A 16,778-nucleotide genomic window follows, 5' to 3' on the forward strand; every position below is an offset into this window, starting at 1 on the left:
AAGACTAAAGATATGGTTCTGGAAATTTCACATGAAGATAGCTGAAACCACTGCAGATGAATCCCAAATGAAGTAAAAGACAAGAAAATAAAAGCTTATAAATGGAGCGTCAACTGACCATTATAATTAAAAGCTGGTAAAAAGATCAGAAAATATGCACTTAAAACGAATACTGTAAATCAACTATACTTCAACTAAAAAAAAAAAATTAGAAAATAGGAGGTCACAAAGACAGACAAACTAGAATAGCACCACAAAAGCCAGAAAGATTTGAAGCATTAGTTGATACTGTAGGAAAAGAACAGTATTTAATGTGGTATTCTTCCATTCATAAATGTTCTATAAGCACTGACTGACCGATAGCATAAAAACAAAGACACGATAGAGCATATATCTATCTTTTGTTTAGGATTCAGAAGGAAGCAAAGTGACCTCTGAAAAACAGCAATACACTAATTTTCCCCAAGGTGAGCAGTTTAATGTTAACTGCTGACACTGTATGTTAACTTGCAAAACAAAATTATCTTATTTAAAGTGTAGCTCTAAATTTGGGGGTATTTTAATTATTTCCAAGGCTAAAGGGAAGAAATTTCATTTTTCCATTTATTAAAACAAAACAAAAATCCTAGCAATTTGGCAATTTACCCAAGACAGAAAAATAAAATTCTAGAATCTGATATACAAAGATGATGACTATGTCAAAAACAATCAGTGTATTTAGAGATTAGGAAAATATATACTATAAAAACAAAAGGGAACTAATGGAACAAATCAGTCTACAATGAAGACGTTTAGCTTGGTCCCTCTGTTATTTGCTGCTCTAGTATGAAGAACAGATTTGTTTTTTTCTTTTTTAATTACTTCAAGATTTAAAATGCCATGTTTATTCTTTTTATCATTATCTAACTTTAGTGGTCAGTAATAAAAATTTTTCTTCACTTGTGTTTATTTAGAAATCTTTTTTAATTTGTTGTGCCACTATGGCCCTTCTCAATGCAAGACACATACGCCATAAATCCGTGAAATCCACACTTTTCCTGTCAAACCTAATCTCTAATATCAAATCTTAGTTGATTCTAAGATGTACATTTGACAGTGGAATGGTCTTCCAATATATGATATATTACAATATAATTGCCAGCATTTCTTTCTCAGATATGTTAGATGCCTTGAAATATAGTATGCTGGGCTTCTTCAATTTTGTTTAAGACGCTGTAAAGACTTTAAGATATGTTATCAATTTAACAAAAGCTCTTCTGGAAGAAAAAAAAAGTACTGCCACAATAATATACATGCAATTTGATGAAGATGCATTCTCATTTCAAAAATGTTAACATGGGGACTTCCCAGGCAGTCCAGTGGTTCTATCCCTGGTCGGGGAACTAAGATCCCGCATGCCATGCGGTGCGACCAAAAAAATAGAGGGGAAAAAAAAAAAGGTTAAAATATTAAACTATACCTTGGAATCAAGGAAATACTGTAATGGAATCACATTTTTATGTACTCATTTCGTGCTCTACAGTTTTCAAATGAACAGTTCATGTTTTTCTCCAATTAATTAGGAAGCTATTATCAAAGATTAGGCTGCTTATTAGACCCTTGAACTGAAAGGGATGTAGACACCAGAACCCGTCCTTTCTTTTTACAGTGAGAAAACTGAGGCCTTAAGAATTTATATGACTCGTCCAAGGTCATCCAGCTACTCAGGGGCAAAAAATGAAATTAAGAATCAGGGTTTTCTAGCAAATAGATACTTATTGTTTATATATATACATATATATGTATCTGTCTAACATGGACTTTAATTTAATATGGATTACTCTCAGTTTCCTTATTATTTTGTATTGGCTGCACAAGATTATTTGAAGGATTGGAGAAGTGCCTAGGACGGCACCTCAATAAAAACCAAGCTATGTGGGGAAAAAAAAAAAGGAATCCAGGTCTTCTGATTTGTATCTTTTTAAATTTAGTGATCAGTAGCTATACAGATCGAAATGATTATCCTAATTATTCTCAACTGATTAGAGTCTCAAATAATACTGCACTGCTATAGAAACTGTTGGCACTAGTCTAGAAAGTAGGACTTCTTTATTTTAAGGACATTAGTGGGGGGTTCTTACCACACTACTAAAGTTTAGAGATGGAGCTAGACCAAGATCTTCCTAAAATCCTCTCAGTCAGACAAATCTGCTGTGTAGAACATTTGACAAGCCATCTGGGCTGGATTCTTCAAAAAGTCATGAAAGAATGAAAACAGTGAAAAAGTGGGAGGAATGTTCTAGATTAAAGAGTCTAATGTTTTATTAGATTTAAGAACCTTAACTACCTCCCCAACCCCTCCAAGCTATAAAAAAACATTTTGAGGACAACTGAGAAATCTGAATATAAAATGTAATATTAAATCCCTTGGAAGTGATGATATTGTGATTATATAGAAGAAGTATTCAAGGGTGAATGTCATTATATTTGCACCTTACTTGCTAACGGTGAATGAGCATACAAGTGAAAGAGATAAAGCAAATGTGGCAAACAGTTAATGACAGGTGATAAAATCATTTAAAAAATGAACAATGAATGAGCCAGGCCTATTTGTTTTTTCAGTGAACTCCTCTTAATTTCCCTTACCTATTAAAAATATTGATACAACTTGCCCCCTCTTTCGTAAGAATACTTTAATCTTTTATAAAAAAATTCTATCTACCTGGCAGGGATTGTTTAAGATACAATACTATATACAGAGAGAGACAGAGTTAATTCTCAATCGTCTGCTGGTAAAATTACAACAAATTAAAAATTCTCTGGGTGTCCTCCCTAAATATTCACTTGGAAAGAAAATATAAATTTATGTTAATATTAGCCTGAGCAAAACAATTAGGATAATTACATGCCTTTTTTTTGCTGGGAATGTTCTTCTACCTCTGACTGGATGAAAATTCATGATCTTGAGGAAGCCTCTCCTGATTAACCTCAACATTCTTGTATTTACTACTATGCACTTGTTGTCCTAGTGCTTTGTAAATGCTCAAGGAAGGTGTTTACGTTTTGTCTCAATGATGATACTGTGGACAGGGTTACTGATTGAACACCTTTGCTTTGAGATTGTGCAGGAGTGAACTGTCCCCAAAATATTATAATTTCTTACCTATACTTAAGTACCTGTTAATAAAATCAATAACCTGATGATGACATGGTAGGGGACAAAAAAAACCCAGCAACGCAGAGTGTATTTTCTATAATACAGTGATACAGAGCAGTGGTCCTCAAAGTGTGTGACCCTTGGGATTCCCAAGATCCTTTCAAGAGTTTGCGAAGCTAAACTATTTTCGTAATACTAAGATGTTATTTGCCATTTTCATGCTTATTCTCTCACAAGATACAGCAGAATTTTCTAGAGGTAACATGACATGTGATGACAGCCAAGGGAATTATGCATTGCGTATTCTTGTGTTTTCTAGACTTTTCAAAGGTAAGCCCTTACGGTCCTCAATAAGTTTTAAGAATGTAAAGGGGTCCCGAGACAAAAAAATTTGAGTACTGGTATAGAGCAAGAGATAGGAGGAAGACAGCTTGCCTACTTAAAAAAACAAGTAATGGCTTCCCATTTTCCTTCATATTTTCTACCAATCAACCCTCTCTACAACTGAAGTTTTCAAAAACACATTTAAAGAAAAGATGGGAAAGGAACTAGAAATGGGTAACAGACTTAACTAGATAGAGTGCTCTAGAGAAATATCTTGGAACAAAAGCATGTATTTATGTACCTTGTTACCAACAGGAAAATTTCATTCCAGATAATAAACAGGACTTCTGAATTTAACTTTTAGTCAAATTTGTCCTGAACCACTAATAGGATTCCATTAAATTTATAGGAGCTCCACTAGAATCACAGAGGAAAAAGTATGATAGGATCTCTCTAAAACAACTTTTTTTTTTTTTTTGGCCGTGCCACGCAGCTTCCAGGATCTCAGTTCCCTGACCAGGGATTGAACCCCAACCCCCTGCAGTGAAGGCAGGAGTCCTAACCATTGGGCCACCAGGGGATTCCCTAAGACAACTTGTAAAAAGCCTCCCATGCTCATTTCTTCAGTGAGTGAGAACACTGTACTCATGAGTCAGTTATACGTTCAAAGTCAGCTTTGATCTGCTCTGTAACTAGCTGTAGGACCTCACTTCTTAACCTGTGCCACTTGTTTCAAAAACTCCCATACCTGTCAAGGAGGCCTAGGTGACAATCTAATGCTGCATCAGCACAAATTTGTGTGATTTACTGGCAAAACAACTCAAAGTACATGTTTTGTCATTTCAAAAGTTGTGTTCATCCAATTAATTTTAAATATATTGGAGAAGTTAAATATTTAAAGAGTTATTTTTATGTAACCAGGATTTCCAAGTTCCAGGTACATTTTTGGAGCAAATAGTCAATGGCAGAAAAAACAAAACAAAATCCAATTTAATAAGGCATTTGGACACTCCCTTGGAAATAACTAAACTGGAGAGTCAAACTTCAATAATTCATGGCAACAGGAAGCAAATTATCAACTAAACTGCACAAGTAATTGAAAAATGTTATTTTAGCCATTTCAACTTAGAGCAAATCTTTTCAAGAAAATACAGAGTAGTTAAGTACATGGATCAAGCACCTGTCCTCTAATTTAACAATAGTTATGACTGAGGTCCTAATAAGGCAAGTAAATTGGGAAGGAAGAAAAAAAGAAACACCTGAAAAATAAATAAACTAGCTCATCAACCACTGAATAGCTGACATTTAGCTTTATGGAAACCAATTCTGTTCTTAATAAATATCACTCTCTTCCAGTTATATCCAACCTAACTCCACTCAAGAAACTACGGAATTTATATGCCAGATAGCAGCACTCACACTGCTACTGATTTTCTGGCAAACAGCATTTAGGTATAAATGGTCACTTAAATGAGAAAAGGCATGTAAAGGACCTAACAAGCACTATCTCTAGGCAGCCAATTTCATTAAATGATCGTAATTAAATTAATGCTGACATCTAGTGGCAAGAAAGAATCTTTCATGTTACTTGAATTGTACCTTATGACATCAAACCAATGAATCTACAACCAAAGACCCTTCCAAATCCCTACAAAAGATTATCCATTTAATCTAAGAATTATCCATTAACCTTAAGAAAGGAATAAGAAATAGTTCCCCATTACTAAAACAGAGGAAAAAAAACATCTTTAAGATATAAAACTGGCAGCAGAATCTTTTTGGGGGGTAGGAGTGGAGGGGTGCTAAGGGACTCCTTATGGAAAAAATCTTTGAAACTACAAATTTGTATCTTTAAAACACTAGAATAGATAACTGCTTAAAAATTAAGAATGCAGCTGAATATTTCACTTGAAAGAGATGTCATTTACTAATAAATTGTGGGGTGTGTTTTTAACTTTGTCCCCTAGGACAGGCTGGTTTTCCCCCCTTTAAAAACGTTTTTAATTTTTAAAAAAATAAAATGACCAACAAATGAACAAACCCCCCACCCACCCCAGTTTTCCTCAACACTTATAAAACAGAACTGTGAACATCCCAAGCTTTACAAAGGCATTGTCTGGCTGAAAGGCTCAATTCAATCAAATGCTATGCCCAATTTCCAGACACCAGGAATGTATACCATGAATTCTGATCAAACATCATCCTTTATAAAAATTTGAAGGAATATTTAAGATCCTACAAGAAACTGGATGACATGTCCTGGAAATTAAGGGACAATCATTTTGAAATATCACTTTTCAAATGAAGAATTTTCCATCCTGCAGACTGGCATGGTTACTGTGCTGTGTTGACAAGAAAAAAAAACCAACTGTCCACCAGTTTGAATGAATATTTACAAGCTTCCTTTAAAAAATAAGTATACTTTCATTTCAAAAACACAATTATAATCAATTTTAGATTGGAGGTGTAAACCTAAAATAAGGCACATTGATTATTCAGAAAATGCTATACACAGCACATTCAGCAATATGTCTTTGTCCTCTTAAAAACAACCCGACCACAGATTCGGTCTGCAATCATTTCAAAATGTCCACCTCCTTCAATTTCCTTACCACTTAAAGATAAATTCACTGAAAGGAAGCAAAATACCTGACTGAACTAAGACATTCATCAAACCTTCAGTGAAACCTCTGGAATGAAGAAAATCCCAATGGCAATTTATTTTCATAAATCATGGACTGAACTACTGTGATTTTAAGGTATAAAACCTCTCCTAAAGCTGGCAGGTGGGCGTAAATCACTAGTTAGAAAACGAACTGCAGGAAAGAAAAAAAACCTTCTCAAGGGGCAAGTTGCTTCACTGTGGGTGGGAAGTATCAGGGGTGAAGCAAAGCCGGAATAGTCACTTCTCAGGGCTCTACTTTACTGGTCAACTAGGGCGCTGGGGTTGAGGCTACGTTCCAGTTCCTCCAAACCTCTACCGGCTTTTGGGAGGACCGACCGATCCGACTTTATTTTCTGCAACAAGAAAACTTGGGGGTGGGGGGCGGGGGAACAATACGTTATTCTCGCAGACAAACCAAACCTGGCTGGGATCATCTCGCCTACTTCGGAGTGCTGGCCCCCCAACTCCGGCCGGGGGCTGGAAGGTAATATACAAAAGGCAGGTGGCGAGACCCCTCCGGCGTCCACATTCAGGTCGGGAGGAGGTGGGAAGCCCAGCTCCCGCTGCCTCCCCGGCCGCGGCCCCGCTTCCGGGTGGGGGGCACGGAGTCCCCCAAGGCCAAGTTCCCGCAGGCAGCCGCCCCCAGCCCCAAAGCAAGGGCAAAATCCGGACAAGACCCGCGGACAGGCCCCGACAGAGACTTTGGGGCGGGAGGGGCGCGCTCGGTGCTCTGGCGCCGGCTGCGGCTCCCTCCCCGGGGAACGCTCTTTCCCTCTCGGGCCCTCCCCAAACCTCGGCCCGGCGGAGGGGGCGGCGGGAGTCCCGTGGGAGCCTCACCAGGCGGAGCTGGCTAATTTCGTCGTAGGACATAAAGCTGAGGATGTTTTCGATGGCTACGATGGGCAGCGCCACGAGCGTGTTTTGAGGCAGCTGGTCCGGAGCCAGCGCCGGAGCCGGGGGAGCCTGGGACCCCGGCTGCGGTGGCTGTGGCGGGGGAGGTGGGGGCAGTCGCTGGGTAGAGCCGATGGCCGAAGGGGAGCCGCCGTCGCCGTGGCCACCGCCTCCTTCCTCAGCCATCCGCTCCTCCGACGTCGCCGCCATCTTGGGGGTTTGATTCCTTCCTCCCACTGCAAGGGGAAGAGGGACACTTCCGGTGCGTCACTTCCGCCTCTTGAGCCGCCGGGGAGGGGCACCTGGAGAAGGGGGAGGAGCCCGTGGATGACAGGCGGAGAGAGACAGATTGCTGCTTGTTCAAGTGGGAAGAAGAGAAGAAAGATAGTCTTTGTAAGCCCTTTCTTCTAAGATTGGAAACGACTTGAGGGCAAGGGAACCCTGTCATAAAATTAACTTCATCGTGCAATTTTCTTAAAGTGCTTCCAATTTTCTTAAAGTGCTTTCCTGATAAAGGGAGATAAAAATTACGTTATCTAGTAGGTGTCGATGGAATGATGTAGAGTATCATCATTTTTCAAGAACCATAGTAATAATTGATTTAGGTAAAAAGGAATGAGGGATTGATTAAAACTACCGTATGAATGAACTTTGAATACATGTTCAATTAAAGAAGCCAGACACAAAGGACCACATATTGTATGAATCCGTTGATATGAAATGTCTGAAATAGCCAAATCGACAAAGACAGAAAGTAGATTAGTGGTTCCCAGGGGCTGGAAAGAGCAAAGGAAAGGGGAATGACTGCTAAGGGGTGAAAGGTTTCTTTCTGGGGTGACGAAAATGTTCTGGAATTAGGTAATGGTGATGGGTGCACAAATTTGTGAATATACTAAAAACCAATGAATTGTACACTTTCAAATAGTGAATTTTATAATATGTGAATTGTATCTCAATAAAAAATTGATTTAGGCAAGAATCATCAAAAGATGCTAAAACTAGAAAGTAAAGGTGTGATGTGGAATATAATATTTACATAGTCTCAAAATAATCCCCATAAATTACCTATCAATTACAAAATAAAAAGGTTTACAATAGTGAAATTTGGTGGACAACACCACAACCAAATGATCAAAATTAACATCTGAGTTATGGGGGGAAACGGATATTATACAGCTCCTGATATGATATCTTAAAAAGGACATAACATAATGTGGTATTCCTACCAAAAAATACATAACCTGTATTTGAGGTAGACAAATCTAGGTAACTATCCCATCATCTTAAAAAAGGTTAGTGTCATGGAAGACAAAGACTATGAAATTTTACCAGATTAAAAGAGACTAAAGCAACAAGATCACTAAGTGCATGGGTGATCCTGGATTGGATCATGGAGTAGGAAGGAGAGCAATAAGAACATTACTGTGACAATTGGCAAAATTTGAATATGGAATATATGTTAGATAATAATATTGTAATCATATTAAGTTTCCTGATTTAGATAATTTTATTGCGGTCTCATAAGAGAATGTCCTTCTTCTTAGGAAATACAAAAGTTTCAAAACAAATGATTGCTTTGTTTCAATTATTGAAACCAATGCTTGTTTTGGAGATGTTTCCCAATCAAAACAAATACTTGTAACTAAAACAGATATTTGAACTTCTGGGAGTTCTGAGTTCTACATGTGGTTTTTACACCATCAGCGTACCATAGGATCGTTGCAGGATAATGATCTCTAGTACAGGATGGACCTACGCATGTTAAGATCTGTGTGTTTCTTGTTTCATATTTAATGAGAGAATAATATTACCTTCCTTTATTTCACAAAGTTAATATGAGGATAAGCTGAGATAGAAAATGGGTGGACTTTTGAATTCCTTGGATTAAAGATGTTCAAGTCAATTTACTGTAATGTAATATAGTCACTGTACATTATCCTGGCCCCATTATCCATCTGCTTTCCTGGTTAAGGTTCTGAGAGGATAGGATTGGGTTGGGTGCAGTGAGGTATGCTGGGGGCTAAGCTATTCAGTGGCACCTCCACAGGAAGATGGACTTTATATATGAAAAGAGGAAACTAAAACCAGACATTGTTTTTCCTATTTGTTAGCAGATTTGTAACATATAGAAAGAAGGGTGAACTCATAGACTAACTAAAGAGAGTTTTGAGGGTTTCTATGGATTCTAATTAGCCATGTATTTTTTTTCCTTTTTAATTGCAGTAAAAAAAAATAACATAAAATTTGTCATCTTAACCATTTCTAAAAGTACAGTTCAGTAGTGTTAAGAATATTCACATTGTTGTGCAATCTCTAGAACACTTTCATCCTGCAAAACTGAAACCCTGTGCTCATTAAACAACAACTCCCCATTCCTCCCTGCCCCCAGCCCTTGGCAACCTCCATGCTACTATCTGTTTCTATGAATTTGACTATTCTAGACACCTCATGTAAATTGGATCATTCCAGTGTTTGTCTTTTTTGTGAACTGGCTTATTTCTCTTAGCATAATGTCCTCAAGTTTCATACATGTTGTAGCATGTGTCAAAATTTTCTTCCTTTTTAAGGCTGTATAATATTCTATTGTATGTATATCCCACATTTTGTTTATTCATCAGTGGACACTTGAGTTGCCTCTACCTCTTGGCTACTGTGAACAATGCTGCTATAAAAATGGGTGTGCAAATATTTCTTCAAGATCCTGCATCCAGTTCTTTTGGATATATGCTCAAAAGTGGGATTGCTGGATCATATGGTATTTTCATTTTTAACTTTTTGAGGAACCACCATACTGTTTTCCATAGCAGCAATAGTACTTTACATCCCCAACAACAGTGCACAGAGGTTCCAATTTCTCCATATCCTTGCCAACACTTGTAATTTTCTGTTTTTTTTTTTTTTTTGATAGTAGCCATCCTAATGAGTGTGAGGTGATATCTCCTCATGGTTTTAGTTTTCATTTCCCTAAGTATTAGTGATATTGAGCAGATGTTTGTTGGCTATTCATATGTCGTCTCTGGAGAAATGTCTATTCAAGGCCTTTGCTCAGCTTTTAATTGTTTTTGTTGTTGTTGAGTTATAGAAGTTCTTTATATATTCTGGATATTCAACCTTTTTCAGGTAAATGATTTGCAAATAGTTTCTCGCATTCTGTAGGTTGTCTTTTCACTCTGTTTATTGTGTCCTTAGATGTACAGAGGTTTTTAAGTTTGATGTAGTCCCACTTACTTATTTTTTCTTTTGTTGCCTGTGCTTTTGGTGTCATATACAAGAAATCATTGCCAAATTCAACGTCATGAAGCTATTGCCTTTTTTTTTTTTTTTTGAGAGATATAGTTTTAGATCTTACATTTAGGTCTTTGATCTATTCTGAGTTAATTTTTGTATACGGTACAAGGTAAGGATCAAACTTCATTCTTTTGCATATGGATATCCAGTTTTCCCAGCATTATTTGTTGAAGAGCCTGTCCTTTCTCCATTAAAAATGATCTTGGCACCCTTGTCATAGATCATTTGACCACATATGAGTGGGTTTATTTCTGGGCTCTCTTTTCTATTCCTTTGGTCTACATGCCTATCTTTATGCTGGTAGCACCCTGTTTTGATTATTGTAACTTTGTAATAAATTTTGAAATCAGAATGTGTAAGACCTCCAACTTTATTTTTCTTTTACTATTTTTTTTTTAAGACACATTTTTGGACTAGATGAGTAGTTTCCTGTCATGGTACATGTCTGAAGTTCTATTATTAGATGCATTTTTTTTTTTTTTAATTTAAAGCTTTGACTCTAGGGAAAGTTAGCCCACTAAACTTTCAATTCAGAAAGTGCTTATTGCTTGCTAGATGGATAAGGCACCGGGAAGATACTAACGTAACTGATGTTTCACATCCCTGAGAGGATGTGAATCTGACTGCAACATTGGTTACCACATGAATCCACTGAACTGATTCCACTGACCTGGCTGGCTGGACTGGTGTCTCCTTATTTCCTCATACACAGTCTTTCTAAAGTTTATTTGGAAAGAAAAGTTGAATTTCATGGACTATTTTTCATACAAAGTGATTCAGCTTTCTCCTGCCATTAGAAAAGTGTGTAAACAAAAATTATAGGAACATGTAAGTAGTAGTTAATTCCAACTTAAAGGATCAGGGAAAACTTCACAGAGGTTACATTTCAGCTTTACCTAGAAGGATGATGGTATTGGGATATTTGTGGACGCTTTCTTAATTAAAAAGTGACGAAGGGTATGAGGACATTTCAAACAAGAGGAACAGTAAGAGCAAATAACACGAACTATGTAAACAACCAGAAGATCAGGAAAGTGCACGTGTGTACAGGATTTTGGACTTTAATTCTGTAGAGTAGTGGTGATTATTTTTGTTCTTAATTCTTTTGAAATGCTTGTGCCAGTTATCCGTTTATTGCCTCTGAGCTCTAAATTCACCCTTTTTGACTGCTTTGTGAAAACAGATACGGGCCCTGTAAATATTTTTCCTTCCCAGAGAGATGTTGCAACAGGAAAGGGTTTTCTTACTGGTTCCAGCGTGCTTGCTTGGCAGGCTCCTGCAGCAAGCACGTGGGCGGCTTCTCCTGCACCAGCTCCCACACTGCATCGTCGTGAGGAGCACCCAGTAGACAGCAGCTCTCCCTGGCACCTCCTCCTCCCTCGGATGGTTTTGTAGTAAAGTGCCTCTGGTGAGACACCTCCCGGAGGACAGCTTTCCACTTTCAGTAAGTCTCAGAGGGTGGATTATTTCCAGCAAGTTTTGCCAGCACAGCATGACACAACCGCAACTTCTCTGCTGTCCAGTGAGACACAGCTGTGCCCTCCAGCAAGGTCTGGGCCTCAGGCCTGGAGGAGTGTGTTCGGCACTGCTGTATCCTAAGCTGTATCCTTTGAACTAAGGTTCAAAGGATATAGCTGCTCCTTATATTTGCCATTTCTATATTCTTTAGAGTTCTCTTTACTGCTTACTATCCAATCTCTCATTGTTCCAATCTGCTGCTGGAGGTATTAAATCTGTATATTAAAGTTTTCCTGTTCAAAATACTGTATGGTTTCTCTCTCTTGATTGGACCCAGACTGATAAAGTAGTGAAATTGATTTTTTTTTTACAGTGAATACCTTTCAAGAACCCTAATACAGAGAACAGGTAAAAACAGATCTTTTCTAGTTAAAGCCAAGTGGAAGACTCAAGACTCACCCCATTCAACCTTTCTCTTGTGGCCTGAGGCAGCTTCTCAAAACCTACCACTCTGCAGACACGCGAAAAACTATTGCTGTGGGCAATTGGAAGCCATTTTGAGGTAGAGAAATGACTTGATCAGTGGTGTGTTTCAGAAAAATGATTCTAGTGATAATAGGAAGACTAGATTGGAAGGCGGAGAGTGGGTAGGTAGTGATACTGTAACAGGGAAGAACAAAATCTGACTCCACATTGGATCTGTTTCTTTTACTTTATTTATTTATTTTTATTTTATTTTTGGCTGTGTTGGGTCTTCGTTTCTGTGCGAGGGCTTTCTCTAGTTGTGGCAAGCGGGGGCCGCTCTTCATCGCGGTGCGCGGGCCTCTCACTATCGAGGCCTCTCTTGTTGCGGAGCACAGGCTCAGTAGCTGTGGCTCACGGGCCTAGTTGCTCCTAGTTGCTCCTAGTTGCTCCTAGTTGCTCCTAGTTGCTCCTAGTTGCTTCGCGGCATGTGGGATCTTCCCAGACCAGGGCTCGAACACCTGTCCCCTGCATTGGCAGGCAGATTTTCAACCACTGCGCCACCAGGGAAGCCCCTCTTTTACTTTAATCTTTGCTCTCTGTTGCTTTTTGTTACTATAATCACTAAAAGGATGTTGTCTGTAGCTATTGATGTACATAATGGCCTCCCTCAGGGAACCCTGCCCCTCTGCCTAAATGTTAAACTAAAGTGCCTTTGTTCAGCTCACAGGGAAACATTCTGACCCTGCCCACCTGTGAATGGCTGCAAGAAAGAAAAAATTAACACATCCCCTCCCCGAGGCTGGCCAAACTAGGAGATTTTTTTGCAACACTTAATGGCCTTTTTACTTTTCATCCTCACCTCCTCCCCCTCTCTGTTCTATAAAAGAAACTAGCGTCCAGACCCCGATAAAATGGTACTCTAGGACGCTAGTCCGCTATCTTCTCGGATGCCCCGCTTTCCAAATAAAGTTGCTATTCCTTGCCTCAACACCTCGTCTCCCAATTTATTGGCCTGTCCATGTGGCGAGCAGAGCGGGCTTGGACTCGGTAACAATACCAGTTAGGAGGATAGTGTAGTAGTTAAGGAAAAATAAGATTTTGGGCCTGAAATAGAGCAGTGACTTTTAGGATGGAAAATAGAAATGCACAGAAAGTTAAAAATTGTTAAAAGTGACAGGACTGAAAAAAACCTGACAGTACTTAATGACTGGATGTTGGAAATAAGGTACTGGGAAAAGTTAAAGATGACACTGTTATACAAACTCAGCAATGGGATGACTGGATGGGCTGTGAATGGAGATGAGGATTATAGGGAAAGGCTCAGGCTGGGGGTGGGAGGAGAGAAAATGAGTCTGATTTGGGGCATGTTGAGATTAAGTGCCTATGAGGCGCCCAGAGAATTATAACAACAGCTCAAATTTTTTGAATACTTACCATGTGCCAATGACTCTTCCAGGTACCCTAATTTTCTTTATGCTCTGTTTTTAAATGTATCCAGGATTTTGTTTTAATCAGGTATAGTAAGATGACACACATAGAGACAACTACCTTGAATGGAGAGTTTATTACTTATAATTCCCGAGAGGAAGGGGCACACCACATCTCACACACACACACACACACACACACACACACACACATTCCATGTGAAATCATGCGGGGAAGCACCACGATCAGCTATGAGGCAGAAGGAACAGAGGGGAAACTATGGCCCAGGGCCTTTATTGTGGTTTTCGGGGGAAGGAATGGGTGAAGCGAGATAGGCAAGTTGACCAAGTTTAGGATTGGATAGCTTGAACAATTTCAGCAGGCTCTGGGCTACCAGGTTGTCTCTAGTTGTCCTGTACTTGGCTCTGGGGTGATTTAGGGCAAGGGGATAGTGTTCTGAACTGACAGAGGCTGGTAAAAGGAGGTGGTTGGACTCTGAATTGGTTGGTGTGCATATCAAAGACATGTTCAAAGGCAAGTTGTTTTCTGTCTCTAGGAATATGCAAATCCTGGGAGAGGCAGTCCTTCCCCAGGTTGAAATGCCCCAAGATGTCAAAGCATCATAAAATATAGAAAATAAGAAACATGATTAATACACCTTCTCTAACCTCCCCTCTGCTCCCAGTGGTCTTGTCTTCCATTCTATCTCAGCTACTTACTCTCACAGTCACGTGGTAGACCTTGTCATTATCAGTGACTGGAACTTTTTATATATGTTTCAAACACCCCAGTCTCTGGCCATCTCTTCCTGTCTTTGCAGCTCACTCTCTCTAATACCTCAATGTTAATAATCCTCTGAACCCACTGGGACCTACCTCCATTGATCATGCTAGTTTTTTTCCTGTCCCTCATCCTTCTCATAACATCACTTCCTGACTAACTCTGCTCAAATTCCATTGAGAGTCATTATCATTACTCCCTTGTAGAAATCCTCTATTCGCTTGCCCTTTCTTGCTTTATCATGCTTCTGGCTAAACTATGGTTTATAATATGGTTAAAGTGTGGTTAGATCCAACTCTCTACTTACTTCTGCCTGCAATAGAGAGCTGAATGTGGCTGCCAAAAAAAAAAAAAAAAAGTAACCATGCTGACTGTTCTCATTTTAAATTCATGATCATGACCCTCAAGTGGGCCTTACTGCTGCTCTGCAATCACTGTACATTTTCCAAGTTCACTTCCTCTACCATTTTTTTCTAATAATTATTCCACAGCTTCCCCTCTCTTCTCAAACCTTCAATACTCCTCCACCTCCCCACCTGCATTCAGTTATTGATCTGGCTTCTTAACTACTTCAATGACAAAATAGAAACAATCAAAAGAGAAGTTCCACAAGCTCTCATCCCACATGTACCCACTGGCCTGGACCTATCCATGTACTCTGCCTTCTCTTTTGTTACTTCGGATGAATTTTCTAGTTCCCAGAGAGGGCTAACCTTTCTGCTTCCTTAGTAGATCCCACCTTCCCTCCTCTACTCAAGGAATCACTCCTGCAATTTTCCTTTCTCTCCATTAAAATTTCTCTCTTTACCTAATATTTCTCCTCAGCATACACACATGCCATTAGTTTTCCCATCTTAGAAAAAAAACAAAAAACCCCAGCTCTTGACCTCACATATCCTTGCAGCTACTACTCCATCTCTCTCCTTCCCTTCACTGCAAAACTTCTTGAGTTGGCCACGCTTCCTGCCTCTAATTTCTCTTCTCATATTCTCTCTTGATTCCGCTCCAATCAGGCTTTTACCCTGGCCACACCTTCAAAATTACTCTTATTAAGGTCTGCAGGAGCTACACATTGCTAAATCCAATGGCCAATATTTAGTTCTCATCTTACTTGACTTGTCAAAGGCATTTGAGAAGGTTGTTGTACCCTCTTTAAAATACTTGCTGTGCCTGGCTTTCAGGTCATACATCATCCTCGTTTTCCTTCTACCTGACTAGTCTCTTCTTTCATTCTCTCTTCATTTCCCCGATCTCCTAATATTGAGGTGTCCCAGGGCTCAGTCGTTGGCCTTCTTCTCTTTATTATCTATATTCACTCTCTAGGTGGTCTCATCTATTGCCTTCTAAAACAAACATATCTCCAGCCCCATCCACTCTTGTGAACTTGAGATTTAAATATCCAACTGCCTAAGGAATATTTCCATTTGGATGTCTAATAGGCATCTCAAATTTAGTACATCTCCAAATGACTGTATCCCCAACTGAGCTCCATCAAACCTGTTCTTTCCACAGCGTTCCTCATCTCAATGAATGGTGACTTCATCCTTCCTCTTGCTCAGACCCAAAACCTTGAAGTCATTTTTAAAAAAAACAGTTGTATTAAGATATAATTTAAATATCATATGTCACTCATTTAAAGTGTCCAATTCAATGACTTTTAGTGTATTCACAGAGTTGGGTGACCATTACCACAATCAATTTGAGAACATTTTTATTACTCCAAAAAGAAATCCTGCACCCCTGAGTTGAAGTCATTCTTGACCCTTCTCTTTCACAGCCCACATCCAATCCATCAGCAAGTCCTGTAGGCTCTACCTTCAGCATATATTCTGAATATTCCACTTCTCACCACTTCTACTGCTTGTTCAAGCCACCATCACCTCTTGCCTGGGTTATTGTAACGGCTTCTTAACTGGTGTTCCTGCATCTTCCCTCATCTATTCTCAACCCAGCAGCCAGAGTGACCCTACTATAACATAAGTCAGATCCCATCTCTCTTCTTCATAGTTTCCATTACTCAGTAAAAGCTAAAGTCCTTACAAAGGCCAACAAGACCTGACAAGCTCTGGCCCCCATGACAGCTCTGACCTCATTGTTTACTGCTCTCCTCATCCCTCTTATGCTTCAGACACACGGCCTCTTACTCTCCTCATGCCCAACATTCTCCTGCCTCAAGGTCATTCCCTCTCCCTGGAAAGTCCTTTACCTAGATGTTTCCATGGCTCATTCTTCTTCTTCTTTTTTTTTTTTTTTTAAACAAAAAAACCCCTTTATTTCTCACAGTTCTGAAGGCTGAGAAATCCAAGATCAAGGTTCTGGCAGATTTGGTGTCTAGTTAGGGAA

The 16,778-nt window shown here is 39.2% G+C and overlaps 1 protein-coding gene across 1 annotated transcript in view; it reads right to left on the reverse strand.

Moving 5' to 3' along the window:
• The window catches only part of FBXO28 (F-box protein 28), a 31,010-nt gene extending 23,752 nt beyond the window's left edge, over nucleotides 1-7,258 (reverse strand). Inside the window, exon 1 of the mRNA XM_036858341.1 lies at nucleotides 6,963-7,258. Coding sequence (XP_036714236.1) covers nucleotides 6,963-7,226 — 264 coding nt within the window. The 5' untranslated portion in view covers nucleotides 7,227-7,258. The remainder of the gene's footprint in view (nucleotides 1-6,962) is intronic.
• Nucleotides 7,259-16,778: the final 9,520 nt, after the last annotated feature.

Source organism: Balaenoptera musculus, chromosome 1, assembly GCF_009873245.2.
Source record: "Balaenoptera musculus isolate JJ_BM4_2016_0621 chromosome 1, mBalMus1.pri.v3, whole genome shotgun sequence".
Classification (NCBI taxonomy): Eukaryota; Metazoa; Chordata; class Mammalia; order Artiodactyla; family Balaenopteridae; genus Balaenoptera; species Balaenoptera musculus.